General features: G+C 55.3%; 1 protein-coding gene across 1 annotated transcript in view; it reads right to left on the bottom strand.

Moving 5' to 3' along the window:
- adgrv1 (adhesion G protein-coupled receptor V1) overlaps nt 1-20,962 on the bottom strand; it is a 92,513-nt gene that overhangs the window by 59,258 nt on the left and 12,293 nt on the right. The window contains exons 17-54 of the mRNA XM_084690566.1: nt 19,968-20,094; nt 19,612-19,832; nt 18,793-19,527; nt 17,226-17,599; nt 15,942-16,118; nt 15,282-15,462; nt 14,920-15,113; nt 14,588-14,708; nt 14,220-14,300; nt 13,491-13,630; nt 12,737-13,346; nt 12,306-12,521; nt 11,889-12,104; nt 11,161-11,405; nt 10,854-11,035; nt 9,897-10,711; nt 9,209-9,418; nt 8,555-8,685; nt 8,322-8,421; nt 7,995-8,174; nt 7,600-7,763; nt 7,297-7,384; nt 6,201-6,279; nt 5,941-6,079; nt 5,694-5,835; nt 5,069-5,334; nt 4,652-4,827; nt 4,432-4,558; nt 4,129-4,311; nt 3,667-3,813; nt 3,434-3,514; nt 3,054-3,312; nt 2,472-2,594; nt 2,045-2,267; nt 1,691-1,895; nt 1,388-1,534; nt 985-1,240; nt 650-852 (exon numbers count right to left, since the gene is read on the bottom strand). Coding sequence (XP_084546692.1) covers nt 650-852; nt 985-1,240; nt 1,388-1,534; nt 1,691-1,895; nt 2,045-2,267; nt 2,472-2,594; nt 3,054-3,312; nt 3,434-3,514; nt 3,667-3,813; nt 4,129-4,311; nt 4,432-4,558; nt 4,652-4,827; nt 5,069-5,334; nt 5,694-5,835; nt 5,941-6,079; nt 6,201-6,279; nt 7,297-7,384; nt 7,600-7,763; nt 7,995-8,174; nt 8,322-8,421; nt 8,555-8,685; nt 9,209-9,418; nt 9,897-10,711; nt 10,854-11,035; nt 11,161-11,405; nt 11,889-12,104; nt 12,306-12,521; nt 12,737-13,346; nt 13,491-13,630; nt 14,220-14,300; nt 14,588-14,708; nt 14,920-15,113; nt 15,282-15,462; nt 15,942-16,118; nt 17,226-17,599; nt 18,793-19,527; nt 19,612-19,832; nt 19,968-20,094 — 8,264 coding nt within the window. The remainder of the gene's footprint in view (nt 1-649; nt 853-984; nt 1,241-1,387; nt 1,535-1,690; nt 1,896-2,044; nt 2,268-2,471; nt 2,595-3,053; nt 3,313-3,433; nt 3,515-3,666; nt 3,814-4,128; nt 4,312-4,431; nt 4,559-4,651; nt 4,828-5,068; nt 5,335-5,693; nt 5,836-5,940; nt 6,080-6,200; nt 6,280-7,296; nt 7,385-7,599; nt 7,764-7,994; nt 8,175-8,321; nt 8,422-8,554; nt 8,686-9,208; nt 9,419-9,896; nt 10,712-10,853; nt 11,036-11,160; nt 11,406-11,888; nt 12,105-12,305; nt 12,522-12,736; nt 13,347-13,490; nt 13,631-14,219; nt 14,301-14,587; nt 14,709-14,919; nt 15,114-15,281; nt 15,463-15,941; nt 16,119-17,225; nt 17,600-18,792; nt 19,528-19,611; nt 19,833-19,967; nt 20,095-20,962) is intronic.

The following is a 20,962-nucleotide window of genomic DNA, read 5'->3' as shown; positions in this document are numbered from 1 at the left end:
TGACCCAAAATACAGCATACAGGACATGACCATTTTCGCTGGATCTATAGTGTAATATATAGCATAGCATTGTACAGTATAGTACATAAGTCTAATATCAATGGACCCAAGCTCTTTTGAGATGCAGGGGTTATGGTTAAGTGCAGAGAGCAACAACACTAACATGCATCCACGTGAAGTCAAAACTAATTGCTCTGCTTTTCCATGCATGCTTCCAATCAGGCTTAATGGCTGGTGGCAGTTGTAGAGCCCATAGAAACCGGCCGCGTGTTTTTGAAACTTCCTCTCAGCCTCAACAAAACACAATAATAGTTCCCATTAGTGGGATGTGAAAATAGCTGCTCGGCCCTGAAATGCAAGCAGGGGAGAATCTATTTCTGGGGGACGGGGGTGGCTGTAAGTACTGGGTTCCATCCAGGGAAGGCCCTGGTGTTTAGAGAGCTGGCTTGTGGACCTCGAGTGGAGGCAGAGGGAAGGACCCAGGCCAGCTTGTCTGCTCCCAATATGAAGTGGCTGGCAGATTGGGGTTTGCGAAATAGCTGGAGAAATTCTCCCGCTCCACGAGCACCCTGGGATAACCTTCAGCCGAACGCATGGCGGGACACCAGCGGAACAGGATTGTTCTCTACGCTGGCTGGGCCAGACTTACCGGTAAGATGGCGATGGTGACGATGACCACCGGGGTGCCCTCCGCCATGATGACGGTGCCGTCCTTGGCCACGTAGTCCTGCCCCGCCACGGCCTGGTTGTCGGGGGGCTGGGACAGGGCCGGCTTGGTCTGGTAGTAGACGGCGACCGCCCCCGTCGAACCCTGCTCCCGCACGATGGTCAGGGTGACGTTGGTTGGACTCCCTGGGATCAACGTAACAGACGACAGAACGTGAGGCCTCTGAGTTGACCTCAGAACAGACGAAGCGCACCTATGACAAAGGACTCGTCCGGGGCGAAACACGCCGCGGCCGTCTCGGGATGACGGGCTCTTACTCTGTGGTTCCTGAGTGAGGAGGAACTGGGAGTCCAGGTGCCAGCCGACCACGCCGTAGGGGGAGCCGTTGGGCAGGATGGTCAGGAGGGAATGCGCCCGCTGGGGGTCGATCACAGCCCCCTGCGCTGGGTCCGCCAACCCGAGCGTGGTGACTCCCATGAGGGAGACAGTGACCCTCTCCCTCAGCTCTGCCAGGCTGTCGGCTAGGACCGCCAGAGAGATGGCTGCCGCCGTCTGGCCTTCCGAAAAGATCACCTGAGACAGAGAGGCGGAAAGAAAACACTGACGCTCGTCGCTTTGACGAAAACCTTTCGAGCGACGTGTTGTGGAAACGGATGTTTGTTTTGGTCGTTTGTTTTGGGGGGTTTGCGACGTGTGCGCGGCCCTGCCAGCTAGCCTCACCACTCCAGAGGTGGGGAAGATGTCCTCCAGGCTGCCGTTGGCGGTCCAGTGGACCGTCAGCCGGCCGAACGTCCCTCGCCTCCTCTCTACCCTCAGGGCGATGGGGTTGTTCTGCTCCAGCTCCTCCACCTCCAGTGACAGAGAACTCTGGAGGTGGCCATAACCAATAGATACAACTCCATTAAACTATTTGACAACCAAACAATTTCATTTGATATAAAGTTACAACTATACTGGAGCACAAACTGTACTTAATACGCAGAAGTTAAGGTTTCCAAACAAACACTGTATGTGAAGAGATACCTGAGCAAAGCCTATGACTCCATAGGCGTCGTCATTGGTTGGGATGACCACTGTCACCTGACCCCCGAAGCCAATCTCAGCTCCGCCCTTGGGGTTCTTCAGCCTCACCCGGAAGTGCTCCACCTCTTCGGGAATGTCATCGTCGATGACGTTAACGGTGATCTCCAACTCGCTGTCGCCAGGAGCGAACTGCAACTCGCCGTAGCTGAGAGCGGGATGGAACATTGAGAGGTCAGAGGCGTTCAGACAAGTGCAGTTTTCCTCAAACGTTTGTAACACGAGCTTCAAAGCAGAAACCATTGACCATTTGTGTACTTCGACCTTGGGAGATAAATATGGCGGTGAGGTCCATACCTGGGTATGAAGTCAGACTGGTTGGAGACAGAGGTGAACTCGTATATGGTGGAGCCTGTCTCCTCTGAGGCGGCGATGAGGGTCTTGGTGGCGTTGCCATAGGGGACAGCCAGAGACAGGTAGCGCATGGCCGGAGGAGACCTCAGCACCATGGAGAACAGCCTGACATCTGACCTCCAGGAGTACAGCGACGACACATTCCTACCCGCGAGCAGGAGCTGGGCTGAGACACACACACACACGAATCAGATCATTGTGGAATAGGAGGACAATTACTGAACAGCTGTTGAACTGTAAACTCCCCCCCCCCCCCATAAATGCCACTTTGTCCTTGATTCCTGGTAACTCGGCGTGTTCCCTGCCGTGGGGTTGTGGGCTAAACGAGAGCCCTGTAGGCTGGGCAGGGAGGCCCAAGGTATGTACTTACTGGTCCCTGAGAGAGGCCGGAAGGGGTGGACCGACACCAGGCCAGGGTGGGGGATAGACTGGGAAAACTGGGGAACAGGTTGCTGGGGACCCCACACAAACACCTCACAGGACGGAGATGGGCCTGAAGATGGAATAACACACACACATGACACACACACACACACATATATAATCCTCACACGGCTCCATAGGAAAGGACCTATCTTTGATGGTTATGCTAAGTATGGGGGTTGTGTGACACACCCAGCGACTACAAATTACAGCTTGGGAGCTCAACTGTGGTTTTGCTATGTTCCGCCGTGAGCCTTCCAGTAAACTTTACAACTTCGAGGCTGCTAGCGACTGAGCATCACTTACCACCAGTTTAGAAGATGGTGGCTTCACACACGGAACATCTAAACATGCATAAATACATGGTCCAATACACATGAGGACTCTTGTAGCCATATTGGTCAATGCTCACAGACAGCCACAATCCTCTTAGGAACGTTGAGAAACAACATTTCACCAGAAATACAACCAGACTGTTGAGAGAACACACGTGGTGTCCTTCACGACTGAAACCTCGGCGTGAGGTCACCTTGAGTGACGACCAATAGGAGGGTGTCTGCTCCCATGTTGAAGGCTTCGACCTGATTGGCCCTGCCGGCGAAGGGGAGGGGCTGAGGGTTCAGGAAGCGTCCGTTGGTCCAGAGGAGCAGGAGACAGCTGTCTGTCGGTCTGTCCAGGCAGGCTGCCAGGTAGAAGCTGTTTCCCCTGGAGAAGGGGAACACGCTGAGGAGGCCCTGGAGGTCCAGGCTGTGGTGAAGGGAGAACGTTCCTCCAGACCTTATGAAGACCTGGACAGACATAAGGGCAAACGTTCACGCTACGGATTTAGAGCCTTTCTTTTTTTTCTTTTTACGCCGCTGTACAGTTTTCAGATTCATATCAGGGCGCATGCTAGCTTCACCAACTCACCTGACTAGATGCTATTAAGTAGTCTCTCCCTGCAATGGTAAATTGTTTCACATCAAGTGCTTCCACTGCCAAGGTTTGCTCCTGTGGAAAAGTAAAAAAAAAAAAAAAAACGGTCAAAGTGAAAAATAAAAAAGGCATGAAAACACACGATGGATAACAATGTACAGTTTGTGAATTTAATTTGATTTAAGAAGTCAATAGGTCAAGTAGGGACAACGAGGGATGTGACCCACCAGCGTGAGGTTGAGGTCCCTATGCAGTCTGAACAGACTGAGGTTGGTGGCAGGGGCACTGGGGGGACCCCTGTGGGTGACGGCTATGTAGGTGGTGTCGTTCACGGTGAAGCCCGCACACATGCTCGGGTCCTGGATCCTTACAGACTAGAATCCCCACCACAGAGGAAGAGGGAGAAGGAAGGAAGGAAGGAAGCAAGGAAGGAAGCAAGCAAGCAAGCAAGCAAGGAAGGAAGGAAGGAAGGAAGGAAGGAAGGAAGGAAGGAAGGAAGGAAGGAAGGAAGGAAGGAAGGAAGGAAGGAAGGAAGGAAGGAAGGAAGGAAGGAAGGAAGGAAGGAAGGAAGGAAGGAAAAAGCAAAAAACTTGCGTCTTTTTTAATGTCCTTTCATATTATGTGACATGTAAAACACAATGAAAATGTTTTCTGTTCTGGTGAGGCAGACAGACAGCAGAGTAGGTTACCTCTACAGGCACAAACACTCCCTGCCATCGGTACAGTGTAGCCAGGGTCTGGGTGGAGCCCACCGAGGGGACTCTGTCCAGCCTCATGGCCAGGGACGAGGCACCAGCAGGCAGGGAGCACCAGGCCGACGTGGGGGTCTCCTCAAAGGTCTGGTACGTCCCCAGGACGGGGAGATCCCCCCTGAAACCGAGGCGCAAAAAAAGAGAGTCGATACCTCAGTAGAGTACAATCGATCCCGTGTCGATCTCAGATCCCAAGTTCAGTCGGAGTGCACACAGCAGAGGACGGTCGCCAGTCTCACCCATCCCCATGGCTCTCTCCGACACCGTCTCCCATTCCACGCTGACGGCCGTCTCCAGCCCGTTACTTCGAGACACGGTCAGGAACGCGGCCCTGCCGCCCTCCTCCACCACCACGGTCGTGTCGGTCCTGGGGCGGAAAACACAGGAGATGTGGCGTGGGCGTTTGCGTAGATGAGCTGTGTGCACTGAATACCGTGACTGGACACCACCCGGGTCTGACCTGTTGAGTGTAGGGCCTATGCGGAAGAGCCCGGAAGGAGCCAGGTTCTGGAGGACGGTGATGAACATGTGGAGGCTGCTGCCCAGGCGGGCTCCTCCTGTCGGACTGGACAGGCTGACAGTGAAGGTCTCGTTCGCCTCCGGTTCTGCGTCGAGCACCGCCCAGATCTCCAGAGTCTGCAGCAGGAATAGAAAACAAACAACCTCAAAAACAGATGACAAGAATCAGGAAATGTGGTCCACTCTTCAAAAGAAAAGTTCAGCGTAGATTCCAAAAGGGTTTAAAAGCTCGAGAGAGCACAGTAAAGTACAGAGATACAGATTTGTTCCTTCAGATATGTGCTGCATGTATCCAGTATGTCAAAGCCAGTGAATCCACACACAGGAATATGAAAGGAATATCTTTCAGTCTCGTCACCTTGAACCTGACCCCGTCCTGGAGCACCACAAACCCCTGGGAGGGGCTGAGGTCAGTCTCTGCCAGGGTGCCGTTGCCGTCGGTGATGGTGAACTGGACGCTGACCGTGCCGAAGGTGCCCTCTGCCGGGTTTCGGATGACGTACAGGGTGGCGACGCTCTCGCCGAGGCCCGACACGGACGTGGGCTCCCGCAACAGGAAGTGCTGGCTGCCGTTAAAGGATATGACCCCGTGCCCGTCGTCGCTGGCCACGATGGTCACCGTCGCTACGAAAAACGTGCATGATGGGACGTGAACACACTTCCAAAACTGTCCGTCTCACTTAGAGAGATGACCCTTTTGTAATCTAAATCTAGTTGGACTTGTTTCTACAACAAATAACTTATCTTGTGATACAATTTCAGTAAACAACATTATCTTAAAACGTAGTGATCTAAGTAACATTTTGTAACTGCACTGGCAGCCAAATGTACTTGTTCTTAGCATAAGCGAGCTCATCACAAAATATTTCTCTACCTAAATTTGATAGGGCATTTTAGCAAGTGCCGTTCAGACAAATGGCTTTCCTAAACCACAGTTATTATTTCAAAACAACAGCCATTTGAATATCATTTGAACACCCTACCTGTGGTGTTGGCTCCCAGCTCCAGGACAGGTGAAGGGTTAGCCAGGATGAGCTGAAACCTCTCAGCTCCTTCTGGTATGACGTCATCAATGATCTCCACCTCCACAAACTTAAACCTCTCCCCGTTCACAAAGTGGAGCATCTGAGAATCCAAGGACAAAGTCCTTCACTCGACAGCGGAGCGCGAGCGTGGATGTGTTCATTCAAACCAAGGATGTTTTGTGTGTGTGTGTGTGTGTGCTCTCACAGTCTGGGTGGCGTTGTAGTCCAGGCCTTGCTGGGCCTCCAGGTTCTGTGCGTAGAAGATGAGCGAGACGTTTCCGTACGTCCCCTTGTTCCTGAAGGCCACCAGGGTCAGCACCCCGGACGACTCGTTCACCTCGAACCTGCGGGTCAGAACACACAACCGCACCGTCCCGCTCCATCCCAAACGAAACCACGGGAAAAAATACAAATATCTTTGAATGGTACCATCCGGATTTGTTTTGGCTGAGGACGTTTTCTCACATTGTGCTGGTCCACTCGATGACACCTCGGATGCCGTCGTTGGCGCCGATGATGACCTCGGCGACGAGCCCCTGCGTGTCTGGGGAGGAGAGCAAACATTGACTGTGCGGAGGAAAGACGACGCGTGACCGCTTGTCTTTTCCGTCCTCAAGTCTGCCATTAAGCTCTAGCACCAGCGGTATTGCGCCTAGCACTTAACCAAAGCCGGGGGGGGAGGGACGGGGAGGGAGGGGAGAGAACACAACAGGGCTTCCTCTGTGACGCCATGTTCGGGCTGAGCACGAACCCCCCCCCCCCATCCCACCACACAACAACAGAGCTGGGGATGCCGTGGCGCCGAAAACCCCTCGACGGATTTACGGCCCCTTGGAAAGAACTGGGCCGTTCTGGGCACGGCGCAGCGTGGGGCCTCCCTCCGGGGTTTGGGTTGGCCCGCGCGTCGCCCACCCCGCAGAGTCATTGAGGCCGACCCAAATCCCTGCGGTCCCTCCATCGGGGGAGGCACCCATCCGGCGGGCTAGCCCACGGGCTGCTGGCACAGTTTGTGCTTCTCCTAGACAGAGGGGGCTTCACTGTTCCGTCCACTCGCCCCTGTCACACAGCGAGCGAGCCATTCATGTCATGGACTGCGGTTGGGGATGGCGCAAGGGAGAAAGCGGCGGTTTGAGCCATTTGGCAGAACGATGACAACGTTGGGTTTGGAGGGCGCGGCTGAGCGCGAGGCGACTGGAGCGTAACTACAGGAGAGGCGTCCTCCCAGAGCATACAGAGCCATCCCTGCGTTTGGGTTACCTTCCAACGTACAGTACACCACTTCTACTCGTCAGGGAGAGCGAGGAAGAGAGATACATCAGAGAGAGAGAGAGAGAGGAAGAGAAGACAGTTCAGCCACGTCAAGAGTCGACCGGAAAAAAACAAAGAACAACCATTCACGGCAGGACGACAAGAAGAGGTATCGTCACACAAAGGCGACCACTGAGGAGACGGCGGGGAACAGAACGCAGACGTTTCCCAGAGACAGAGCGGATGTGGTAAAACCGCATGAGAAAGAAAAGGCCCCGCGGCGTGGAGAGGGCGCAGTGTGGCGGCGTCGTACCCAGCCTGGGAGCGGTTGCGAGGGTCGTGATCAGCACCGCAGACGTGACGTTGACCAGGAAGAACTCCTGCAACTCGGGGATGTCGTCCTGAAAAAAAAAAGGAAAAATCGACATCACACGCATGGCAACATTCTTTGGGAGAAAATGACGGGTGAGTGACTTGCACACAAAAACATAACGGTGTATCCCCCCCCCCCCCCCCCCCAAGGGAAAAAATCCAATGAAACTGCAACCGGGCAAAAAACATGCAACCCTGCAGAGCCGAAGTCAACAACACAGCGAGCCAGGAAGCGGGCCCTCACATCCAGGATGCTGACGGCGATGGCTACGGAGGTCTGTCCGTCCTGCATGAGGACCGAGCCGGAGGCCAACAGGAAGTCCAGGCCGGGCTCGGCCAGGGCCCCCTCCACCGCGGTCAAGTCCTGGAGAGATCCCCGCACGGTCTCGTAGCTGATGTTCACTGCTCCTGAACACACAAGCACAAACACACAAGGCATCTCCGTATGGGTTGAGAGACAGCAGAACACGTTACGACCGCGAACACCCATCCTGCGGATATCTACAGTTCTTCCTCTGACAAGAAATAGGGACAACGAGGAATAACAACGAAACCATAACGCCACAGTCTGTCGTTAGACAAGTGAGCGACAGATCAAATCGGCTCCCGAGCCGAGCCTACTCATACGTCTCCACTGACCAGAGGAGCCAAACTCCCGGTTCACGTAGATTTGAACGGTGCCGTCGCGCTCCGCCGTCGCGACGCTGCGAGAAGACGGCGCGATGCTCAGCATCCCATAGGGAGCGTCGCTGGTCTCCACGGTAACAACCGCCTCGCGACCCCGGACGTCCAGCGCGGCGTGACCCGTCACCAGCACACCTACGAGACAGGGACACACACACACACACACACATCACCAACCACAAACTGGGCACACTGCTCCACGGCACCAATAGGCACGTCCATACGTTCACAATTTGATAGACTTCCGTCACATTATTCAATTGGAAAAGAAAAAGAAATTACCAAAGGTACGGATGTTTGACAGGACGACTCTGTATTCATCTTTGTTCTCTGGCGTTGCATCATCCAACAGCTGAAGGACGATGGTGTCGTTCAGTTTCCCCTGTGTGGGATCAGACGGCATGGAGTGCATGGGCAAGAACAGCAAACGACAACTCCAATCACATATCGTCCGTCCTAACAGTTAGCGGTCTGTGGGATCCAACCCAGGAAACTGTCAGAGAGACGCACCGTACCTGGGTGAAAAACATGCTCCCTGAGGTGCTGGTGAAGGTCCTGGCCACCAGGGGGCCCTGGACGACCCAGTCCACCGTGACGTTCCCCAGCCCCGGGGGGCTCCGGCCCACCAGCAGGGACAGCCTCTCTCCTGGAACGCATGTGTTAGGACTGGTTTGACAGAATTGCAGTACACACCAACGGTTCTATTGTGACTCGCTTCATCGGGAAGGTGCTATGGTTTCACCCGAGATAGAGTTTAGGGATGTCATGCATACTTGATGGTCTAGGCCTCTATACGCCCTGTCTACCACCTGTTGTCGCATTCTCCCACAGTCTCTCTCACATTCCCTCATCAAGACATTGTGTCGTGCAATGGCACCAAGTTCAGTTTGAGTGATTGCGCTAATCAACGAGATACATATGTTTGACACAGGCTCGGGTAACTGAATGAATTACGTCAATTCTGAGGAAACACAAAAGCTGGTAGCAATGTCTCAATGAGGAGGAGTCTAGCAGTGTGTGTGTGCTTTGTGTTCAAATGGCTCAGGAGGAGAACTCAATCCCTCAGAGAGGATTCACTGACACTCTCTTTGGTGCAAATTCGTGTTTTGTATTGTTCCCGGAAGGTCGGCCTCGACGAGGCTCGTTCTCCGGGGGCGAGGGGGACTCACCCTCCCTGGCGATGAGGGCGCGCGAGGCCGGCTGGAAGCCCACCACCCCGGCCACGTTGTCGTTGGCGAGGACGAGGACGGTGACCGTGTCGGAGCTGGGGAGGATCCGGCTGCCGCCCGTCGCCCTCACCAGGCCGATCCTCAGGGTCTCACTGTCCTCCGGCACGCTGTCGTCCACGATGGCTATCTCTATCGTTTTCCTGAGGTCCCCTGTGGGGAGGGAGAGAGGGAGAGAGAGGGAGAGAGATAGAGAGGGAGAGAGAGAGAGAGAGAGAGAGAGAGAGAGAGAGAGAGAGAGGGAGAGAGATGGAGAGAGGGAGGGAGGGAGGGAGAGAGACAGAGCGAGAGAGAGAGCAAGAGAGAGAGCGAGAGCGAGAGCGAGAGAGAGAGAGAGAGAGAGAGAGAGAGAGAGAGTTTTAAAATCACTGTCTGTACATCTAGAGTGCAAACAAATTCATATTCAGTCCAAATGGAGTTTAGAATGTAGCCATATCATATTGAAGATCCTTATTCAGGAATAGCCAAAGAGCTGTGCAGTCAGCCAAGGTAAAATAAGGCCCAAAAATAAGTAACATTAATCGCAAAGGCGCATACGCAGACATACATCAAGACAACATTGCTGTCCACGGTGTCATAAGTTAGGGCGAATTAGTGGGTCCTGGCAATATGATATCAAATCAATACACACCTTCTCTGAAAGTGATCGTTCCTCCCGTGCCGGTGAAGTCAGCATCGGGCGTGGCCGTGCCTCCCACGAACCTCCACTCGATGGTCACCTGACCCACGCTGCCCCCTCGCCTCTCGATGACCAGGGGCACCGTGACGCCCGGCTCCTCCCTCACCTCCAAGTACAGCCCCTTGTCCGTGGCGTTGGGGCTGAGGCTGTAGATCAGAAACACCCCGAAGGCGTCGCCGTTCATCCCGATGGTCACCAGCGCGCGGTCGGGCTGCCCCACCGACGGCAGGTTCCGGGGCAGCGCCGTCGCGTTCACCAGCTCCACCCCCAGGATCCGGATGGAGAAGCTCTCGTCCGCTTCCGGAAGCCCGTCGGTCAGGATGGCCACGGTCAGGTTGGCCACGCCCGAGCCGTCGTCGGCAAAGGCGGTCCGGGCGGCGGCGCTGGCGTAGTCGCTGCCCGCCGTCGCCCGGCCGCTGAAGAGCACGGCGGCGGCCGTGGCGTTCTTGACGTAGGTGAGCGTCCCGGGGTCGGGGGTCAGCTGCTCGGCTCCGGAGGTCGCCCAGGAGCAGAGGGGGGTGGCGGGCGCGGGCGCGGCCAGGGAGAAGGCCTGGCAGGCGGGCTCTCTCAGGCAGGCGGCGGCGCAGGCCGTCCGGGGCTCCCCCTGGGAGCTGATGTTGACTGTCCTGCGGGGGGCGCCAGAGGGGAGGCCGGGGGCTGGCGGGGCGTAGTACAGGAGCAGGTTTTGACCCTCGCTCTGGACCTTACCCACGACGTCAACCTCGGAGGTGCTGTACAGGACGGCCACGCGGCCAAAGTGACCCCCACTGAAAGAAAAAATAAACACGTCACATCAGCTCCATAATCAACGTCGAGTCCTCTACGTGCTATTTGATATGGGTCTGAAAACCCACTGTTTAGACATTCGGTCAGTCCTAGTTCATTCCAGTGATCTTCAACGGCGCTCACCTCCTCCGGACTGTGATGTTGGCTATCTGGACTCCTTCCAGGGGCTCCTGAACACTGTAAACGGACTGGTCGAAGAAGAAGGTTCCGTAGGGGTTGTCATTCGCTGGGACCAGGATGTCAACCGACCTCTCAGCCCCTATACTCCCTCCATTAGAAGCACTGGACAATTCCACCTTGATGATCTGAAAAACAGAACATTACTAGAGACAACCGTTGCCACCCTCATTGGAGATGACCAGATTATACAGAGTCGACGTGAGGATGAGTTGGAATCGGTTTCAGTTACAACTCAACAGCTCTTCCTTACTTCCTCTATCTCGGGTACGTCGTCGGCCAAGACCTCCACCTTTAAGGTCTTCATGGTGTCTCCGGGGGCGAAGCTGACCTCTCCGGACACGGCTTGGATGTCCCCCACGGCTGGCCGCCCGTTGACCGTGGCCTGCCACTGGACGACCACCGTCCCGATGGTCCCAGCATTCCTGACTATAGGCAGCCTGACCTCCACGGAGTTCGACCCTGGCTCCTCTATGGTGACTGGTGCAGCCTGGAAAACTGTGGTGGTCAGGGGAAGAAAGAGGAGGCATGGAGAGGGGGAGAGAGAGAGAGGGGGAGAGAGAGAGGGGGGGGGGAGAGAGAGGGGGGGGGAGAGAGAGAGAGAGAGAGAGAGAGAGAAGGTGTGTGTGTGTGTGTGAGAGAGAGAAAGAGAGAAAAAGATAGAGGGTGAGAGAGGGAGAGAGAGAAAGAGAGAGAGAGAGAGGGAGAGAAAGAGAGAGAGAGAGAGAGAGAGACAGAGAGAGAGAGAGAGAGAGAGAGAGAGAGAAGGTGTGTGTGTGTGAGAGAGAGAAAGAGAGAAAAAGATAGAGGGTGAGAGAGGGAGAGAGAGAAAGAGAGAGAGAGAAAGAGAGGGAGAGAGAGAGGGAGCAAGTGAGCGATTAAGTGACCCAGCGAGCGGCTACATCGAGGACAGACAGGCGAGAGAGAGAGAGAGAGAGGAGCGGCACCGGGGGCAACCGACAGCCGTGGCGTCGCACTCACCGAAGGATCCAAAGGGGTCGTCGGACGGCCGGATGGTGATGACGGTGCGGGTGCGCTCCCCCAGGAGAGCGCCCCCGGTGGTCTGGTTGAGCAGCTCGATGAGGAACACCTCCTCCAGCTCCGGCACCTGGTCGTTGATGATGTAGATGGGGACCGACTTACTGGACTCCCCCTCCAGCAGCACCACGTCCGACGAGGCCACGCTGTAGTCATCCCCTGGAAAACGCACACACAAACACACACACACAAACAAGCACACGCACGCAACAACACGCGCACACAAACATGAATCCACACACGCATCAACACATCAAAGCACACCCTTCCTAAACACAGTCACACTGCTCGAGTCTAGCCATACGAGCGGGCCGTCACGTCCCAAAAGAAAAACAAACAGGGGGCTTCATCGTCACTTACCGGCCCTGGCCGTCACCGGGACGGCGATAAACTTGACGGAAACGTCGGCGAATATGCCCCCGACGCGCGTCACGTTGATGATGGGCCCCACGTAGTCCTCCTCCACGCTGACGGCCGAGGCGGAGAGCTGCAGGACCCCGAAGGCGTCGTCGCTGGCCCTCACGATGACCTGGGCCACCGAGGCCGTCCTGGGGCCCACCCGGGGGGACTCGGGAACTGGGGGGGGGGGGGGAGAACGCGCAGGGACGTTAGATGGAGTGCCCGGGAGAAACGCAACGACACTGGCCTCGGCGTGAACGTGCTCGGTCTCGTTTCGTGAATGTGTCGTTTATTTCAAGTTCTCGACAGTTGTGAAACTGTCAAGCATTGCCGTATTATTGGCACTAATTGTTTGGACGTGGAATGGTTGAGGGCGTAAACATGCTGCTTACTTGGTCTCCTCTGCTCTCCCTCGATGAGTTGAACGCTGACCAGCTCCACGAATATGGACTCGTCCCTCTCCGGATCCTCGTCATCCAGCACTTGAAGGGTTATGTTGGCCTCGCTCTGATTGGCCGAGAACACCAGCGAATCCAGGAGGGGGATGAAGTCCCGCCTCTCGGTGGCACGGCCCACCCCCGGGGTTTGGAAGGGGGCCGGGTCCATCTCGGTGAGGGTCCTGTAGGTCACGCGCACCTCTCCCATGAGCCCCTTCTGCCGGAGGAGGAACAGCGTGACGGCGGTGTCGCCCTCGGGCAGGCGCGCCGGCCTGGACGCGTTCGAGAACACGAAAACGCCGTACGGGTCGTCGCTCGCCAGCACGGTCAGATTCGCTTCGGTGAGAACGCCCAGACGACCGTGAGAGACGTGGACCAGGGACACCCGGAAGCTTCGGTCCAGCTCGGGCACCTCGTCCTGGGCCACCTGGAGCGTGATGTTCCCCAGGGTCTGACCCACCAGCAAGGTGACGTTCCCAGCCCTGCTAACCAGGACCCCCTCCGTGCTCGGATCAGCCTCCCAGTACACAGTCACGTTGGACAGGGCGCCGAAGGACCGGACCACCTGTGAGGGGGGGGGGGGGGGGGTTACAAGGGGGTGTTTCAGCGACGGGAATGTCAAACACCCTTCCACGTTCGATTCGTGGCGTGGCGTGGCACATCAGACAGTTGGCAGGGAGGGAAACACCGGGGTTGACCTCTGACTGACCTTCAGGACCACAGAGCTGCTTCCTTCCTCCGGCTCCGAGCCGGTGACCGCGCGCGAGTCCTCGCTCAACTGGAACACCCCGTGGGCGTCGTCGGAGGCGGCGATCGTCACGGTGATGCGGGCACCGGCGCCCAGACTGGCTACAGAGCGGATCGGCGGGGTGAGGGGGGAGGGGAGGGGGGGGTTTAGTACGTGGGAGGGATGCATCATGGAAAGAACCGGACAGAAGAGAAAGGAAGAGAAAGGATGGCTGGAGTACACACACGTGTGAACCTACCATTTGTTTTTCATATTATTTATCATTTAAAATATAGGACAAATATATGGTCTTGTTCGTTTTGGTGTCACAATATAGCATGTCAGTTCAACTGGCCCATTGACGAGGCAGGCTGGCGGTGCATGATGGGAGTTTTAATAAGGGTGACGTTGAGAGACAATGAGGTCTCAGGGCTGTTGACCACTAACCCCTGCAGTCCTCCTCTCACCAGGGACTGTTTACCTTTCCCACACCACTCTACTGAGTCCCTCTGCCTTTGGCAGCCATACACACACACACACACACACAGCTTGACCTCATAAGTTAAGAGTGAGAACACCACACATTCCCTGACACCAAATCCAATAATAAATACCTTCTAGGAAGAGGAGGCTATAAGGATCCTGTGTGAACTAAAGGAATGGGAGAGGAGGGGAGGGGAAGAAGGAATTGGGGAGGGGGGGGGGGCTTACCACGGTGGAGAGAGGGAGGGAGGAGGAAGTCTCTATCACTCTCCCCACTGCCACTGCCTTCACTGTGCAGGAAATGATCCACTGTGGGATCCACACAAGAGCCCCACAGGATCCCACCGGAGTGGTGGAGGTCACAGGAGATACGGGAGGCGGGAAACACACAGGAGCACGGCACACAGGGACACAGGGACACAGCACAGGAACACACACAGGGACACAGCACAGGATCAATTCTGGGAAAATACGTCTAGGAAAAGGAGGCCTAGAAGCGGGTGAACTTTTGATAGCTTGGCCAATCTATCAAACGTCGTGGATTCAAATTGACAAGGGAGGCGGATATTTGAGGCGGGACGTCGAGTGTTCTCTACCTCCTCCATCTGGGTTGTAGAGCTCCAGTCTGAATTGTTTGTCCAGTTCGGGGACAGGGTTGTCTACGATGGTTATGCTGATGTTCTTTAACCTCTCTCCCGGCTGAAAGTCCAGCATTCCCTCTGCATCCTATTGGGGTCACAGGACAGAGGTCAGCTAACTTGGCTGAGGTTTATCCGTTTGATAGTAGCCAACAACTACTATTAATACACACGTAAATCTTGAAAGCTGATGGTTTTCATGTTGTCAGTGGAGTGTGCTCTGAAATGTGTCATGTTTCCAGGAAGGAATAATCGACTCAATCGAGACTCAAAAGTAAACAGGAAGTGACCATGTAGTCCTCGGGGCTGACGGCGGTGAACGGGCTCGTCCTATAGGCCACCGTGACCCTTCCCAGGAGGCCTTGCGCCCGGGCGACCAGCAGGCGGACCACGCCGTCCTCCTCGTTCACCGCGATGTGAGCTGGGGCCAGCGCCGGCCGGATCACGCCCTCCCCCGGAGGGCTGGTCTGGAACTGGAGGAGACCTGTGGAGGAGGGGGGGGGGGAGGGGGACAGAAGAGGGGAGGAGGTCGAGGGAGGTAATGATACGAGCTCAACATAAGCTACTTATACGACAAGCCCTGCGACAGAATAGCCCCCTTCAAAGAGAACCCCCGTGCTTTGTGGGTGTGTTCAGCCAGTCGGGGGGGTACCGTAGGGGTGGTCGCTGGCCCTCACAGTCACTTTGGTGACGGAGTTGTCCGGGTCGATGCTGGCGCCGCTGGTGGGGGTGGAGCCAGGCTTGCCGTCGTCCGAGCGGGCCGACACCAGCCTGACCTGGAAGGACTCAGCCAGTTCTGGGAGGTCGTCGTCCCGAACCAGCAGGTTCAGCACCTGCAGGAGAACACGCAGAGGTGGAGGACGGGAGAGGATGGTGGAGGCGAGGCTGTTTGCAGGCTTTAATCCCAGTGTTGGGCTTGAAGCTTTTCTCAGCTGTAAACACCTGTTGGATAAGTCACGTCCAACACTAGGGGGAGCTAGATGCCAAGAGCACCACTCGTGATTAGCGCAGGCCCACGGATGAAATATGACCAGAGCAGCATATCCTGAGGCGACCCCTGGCTAGTATCGTGGGCTTTCAAATACCTCGACTGTAAACACAGCCTCATAATGAATAATACTGAACAAATTGTTCTCGATTTCGTTACGATCTCGCTTCCATCACTGCCTCAAGGTAGATTGAGAGATAAAACGTCAGCGTTTGCATGTGCGACTCTAGGTTTGTGCAGGTACATGACTGGGGGGGGGGGGGGGGGCTTCTGTAGGGTCACGTGTGCTCGCCGAGGGGTCACGTCGTGGCTCCGCCCCCTCACCTCGGAGCGCTGCCCAGGCAGGAAGTGCACGGCGCCGCTGGCGTTGAAGAAGTCCTGGACGGACGGAGAGCCGCCATCAGGGTTCAGCTGAGTCACCGTGTAGTTGACGTAGACGTCGTCCAGGGCCCCGCGGGTGCGCTCAATTACACAGGAGATGGTGGAGCCTTCGTCTGTTATCTGGAGAGAGACAGAGAGAAAGAGAGAGAGAGAGCGGGAGAGAGGGAGAGAGAGAGCGGGGAGAGAGGGAGAGAGAGAGAGAGAGAGAGAGAGCGGGAGACAGTGAGAGAGAGAGAGAGAGAGAGAGAGAGAGAGAGAGAGAGAAGAGAGAGAGAGAGAGAGAGAGAGAGAGAGAGAGAGAGAGAGAGAGAGAAAGAGAAAGAAACAGTTATAGACACAGAGAGAGAGAAACAGAGAAAGAAACAGATAGACAGAAACAGAGAGATGGAGAGACGAGAGAGAGAGAGAACCTGGACAGTTTGAACACAGTTTGACATGGCGCTGTTGGAGCCTGATACTGGATGCCTGACTCCTTTAAAAACATGTTCTCACACAAAGCTCATGTCACAAGATACCATTTCACTTTATTCCTCCTCTCCAGCACTGCACTCCGCAACTGAAACGACGGCTCGATATTTCCTGCAAAGTCATGATGTGATTTGTGTGCCCCCCGCCCCAGGAGACCAGAAAGACAGCGCCCCTAGTTCTGATGGAATGTCACCTGCATCCCCCAACCCCTTGCTCCCTGCTTTGCCACCTGTTGCTCTGTGACGGAGCTCTGGAACTCGAGCTCCTGTTCTGAAGGAATGCTCCGGAAGGGATGCCCTGCCAGCTGTCGCCCTCTACCTGAGAGGGCCCCTCCACGCGTCCAATCTCCCTAAAGGGACCAGCGCAGCCCTGCTCCATCGGGGCGTGAAGACTGATAAAATATGCACAAGGACGTGCGCTCGCAAACCACTGGCTTCAATTACATGTCTTTCGAGGTAACCAAATATGCATATTCTCGAGCGACATGCTGGTGTCGAAGCCGGGGACATGGGTTAGGCGGTTAACAAATATACCCATGCCTGGTCAAACGACACAGGGGAATGTATATACGATATATATTTGTGAGATTACAACTTTCGCACATGCCAGAACAGTGCTGGACATTGAGAGCGGTTATCTAAATGTTGGCACCACTTCAGCGTCTTCACTATTCCGTTGGATTCATGAATATTAGAGGTCTGAGACACTGCACCTCTCAATGCCTGTGGAAGTGTGTGTGTGTGTGCGTGCGTCCCTTACGTCAGGTATGCACGCGCCGGTGAACCCGAACAGGCCGTTGGCGTTGTCGCTCTTGGCGACGCGCAGCGTGGCGGCGGGGCGGGCCGGGGGCAGGCGGGCGCCCCCGCGGGAGGCCACCAGCTGCAGGTAGAAGACCTCCTCGCCCTCCTCCTCCTTGTCGTCCCGCACCTCCACCACGAAGGCCTTGCTCCGCTCCCCGGGCCGGTACTGCAGGTAGCCCGACACGTTGCGCAGGTCGGCCTTGGCGGGCTGTCTGTGGAGCTCGTGGATCTGGCCGCGGTCCAGGCTGGCGTGGTACAGACGGACGTCCTGCAGGAGGCCCGTGTAGAGCTGCCGGCCAGCCGGGTCAGAGCCGATCCGCAACGGGGCGGGGCCTGGGACCGACACACACACACAGAGTCTGAGGAAGTGTATTACCTTAGTGGAACACACCATGCAGTGGCGTGTGAGATCGATTCTGTGTTAATATGTCTGAAAGGGCTGTTTTCATGTTGTTTGGTGTTATTAACTGTGACCTGTTCAATCCCATAAGCTCATTAACACACAATGTGTTCCTGCCTAATCCTTCCAGGCAATGAACGATTTCCCGCAAGTCCGCTCAGCAACTCTGAAGAAGCCCGAGATTAACCTGCAGCAAAATGACCATAAACACCAGCCGGGAACAAACCGTGAAGCTAACCCCCAAGCTTCCGAGTCCTCCCTCCCTCTCTCGCTGACGTCGGACTTAAACCATCGCTCGCAGGCATTTCAATAACAGAGAAGTGAACAAATTGAGGAAGTGCGCTACACTGGATGCTGACAAAGCCCTCAGGCGAAGCGATCTCTCCCACCACCCCCCCCGGTTAGCTCAGCTCACGGAGGAACACAGCATCTGACCATGTCGGCATGGACACATCCCCGTGAAGTAAGACACTTGCTCCGAGGGGGGTCTTTTAGCCTGACAGGAAAGAAAATCAAAGAACATTGTCTCCACTAGTTGAAAGGGGTCGGAAAACAACCAGCGCCATCCCCTTCGGTCCAGCGGTAACAATGTCCTGCAGAGCGGGGGGCTGAGTGCTCGCTCAAGCATCGAGCAGTCCCCCCGTCCCCCCCGACGTCTCAACAATGGGAGACGGCCTGACAGGAATGTGTGGAGGGGTGTTTAATGAGAGACGCGGCCTCCAGATGTGGCCTTCGAGGGGAAGAGAGGAGAGAGAGCGCTCCCCCGACGTCAGGTTTTGGCCGAGACGTGGCGAGCCAGGCGGGAGGTTTAACGGACGCTCGCGGCTCTTGGAAGACAGGGGGATGGAGTCTCTCTTTCAGCGTGGTGAAAGAGACGGGGTTGTGATTTACAGCGGTCTGAGGGGAAGACCTCGTAAAACGACATGTGCAGCCGTCGTTTGTTTTTCTGACAACTTCTCCTCCCCTGACATCTCTAATGCCTCGCAATAAAAGCTGAAACTCAACTTTGAAGGATATAACTCACTGACGTACGGCGAAAGAAACATCACACTAATGAGTAATGAGCTTATGTCGGACTTTCATAACAGGTTGCACGTCAGCTTTTTTTGTTTGTTTACAGACTCACCATCAGCAATGGCCTCTCCTTTGAGACTTTTGACCCCTCCGGGCATGGGGCTGCCGTCCAGGAAGAACTCTATAATCCCGTCATCCACGGTGACGATGACGTTGAACCACACGTTGTCTTCCACGAACCGCTGCGCTGTGGCCCGGGCTACCTGGGTGCTGTTGGAGCCCAGGGCAGTGTAGTACAGCAAGACGCTCACGTGGGACTCGTTGGTGAGTACCTTCACCCCGTAGTACAGACTCCCGTTCCCGGTGCCTTTGGAGAGGATAAAGCCGTCTGTGTCCGGCCTGGGAACCAGCCAGGCGGAGAGGGTGAAGTTCCCTAGGCCGGAGGGCGCGTCCTCTGGGCCGATGGTGCCGTAGGCCCCCTGGAGGCCGGAGAAGAACCAGGCGTCGGTGCCTGCGTGCGGCCTCCTGGCGTGCGGCCTCAGCTCCACCTCTTGGGGGAAGGAGGCAGCGAGGAGGAGGTCCTCCATTGGAGGGAGGCCCTGGGGGAAGTGACCCGAGACGATCTCCCAGGCAACCCGCACCTCGCCAAAGGTGCCCTGCTGGCGCAGGACGGTGAAGGAAGTGACATCAGACATGTCGTCCGCCGACAGGACGTCTTCGGCCACTTCCTGGTCCAGGTTGTCCGCGGCGATGGCGAAGACGCCGAAAGGGTCGTCGTTGAAGGGGATGAGAACGGACGCGTTGAGGGACGTCTTGGCCAATCGGCCGCCTTCTCCTGGATAGCCGCCTGTAAGATATAGGCAGGCAGTGTTGATGAGAATGAGTGCACATAACAAACACGGCTGCTACTTACAGAGAAAAGTTTCCTGACCTGAGATGTTGACAAGTCTGAGGGTGTAAAACTCGTTGAACTCGGGGAGTCCATCTGCAACGGCCTGCAGCACGATGGGCCTGGTCTTCTCTCCCGTCGTGAAGGTGACAAAGCCAGACGTGTTGGTGAACTCCTGGCCTTCCGCCAGAGCCGTCGAGTCGTTGACGAAAAGACGCCAGAACACCCTGACCTCACCAAAATGGCCGCGGTCTCGGACGATGCTAAGAAAACAGGAAAGGTCAGTAAGAGAGCAGCTCACACTATTGCAACGGCAGCGTCTCATCGACAGTGGACCGATCAAACTGAGACGTCCTCAAGTTCTGTACAGTTAGGATGGGAGGACTGGAGTTTCTTACTAGAAGTTGTTTGTTTTTCCTTCTTCGACAGGCTTTTCAATGGATTCCAGAGAGAATATTCCGTTAGCGTCATCATTGGCTTCAATTATAACTGTTGCGGTGTCAGCTCTGTACACAACAGCATCACCTGTACACACACACACACACACCAAACACATGCAAGCACACACACACACACACACACACACATGTAAGCCCAAACACACACTCACCAGACACGCAAGCACGCACACATACACAAACACACTAATGGTTAGCATTACGTTTCAAAATAAATACAGCGAGCTTGTAAAAACAATGGTTAACTCATTTCTTTTACAATGATGAACTGAACAAACACAAACTGTCCTTCAAGTCTGGGAAACTGGCATGAGAAGGAATAACGTTCTGGTTTGAACTGAACATCTTAAGGGCTTTAACAAAATCAGATGTGAAATGAGCCTGCTTCTTTAAGAGTGTGTTCTTTTAAGGGCCATATGTTTATACAGGACAAACAGAGACGCGAGGTGGTTTCATAGTCCTGTCTCTGTTATTGTCATGCTAAATTTCATCACAACAAGGAGACGCTGGTCTCATTAGCATAGCACGCCATATCCATGGCAACCAAATACAGGAGGTCAGTGTTGCCTATGCAGATGCTCGTGGATAGGATGGTATCAGGGATGCACCAGAACACTCTCAAGAAACGGTCTCCTGTCTCCGCCATACTCACAAAACGGTTTATCCCCTAAACCTCTATACACAAAGCTCTTCGGAGAGGTTTAGCAGCTCCACCCGTTTTTCATTCGACGATATCTCGGCAAACACTACCTTGTACAATTCTACGCTCCAAAGTTTGCTCATGCAGTTGACAGTTTACACCCATTTCATAACCTAATCTGGAAATGAGGTCAATAGTACGACATGGTGGTGACTGAGTCCATTGGTGTGGAGGGCGAACCAGCCCCGGTCAGGAGTCCTGTCTGGCCTTGAGGGCTCGAGAGAGGCTGAGTTTG

This window comes from Hypomesus nipponensis, chromosome 24, assembly GCF_054491055.1.
Source record: "Hypomesus nipponensis isolate SF chromosome 24, ASM5449105v1, whole genome shotgun sequence".
Classification (NCBI taxonomy): domain Eukaryota; kingdom Metazoa; phylum Chordata; class Actinopteri; order Osmeriformes; family Osmeridae; genus Hypomesus; species Hypomesus nipponensis.
Note: the sequence above shows the minus strand (reverse complement) of the source record. Positions and strands in the feature narration are given on the sequence as shown.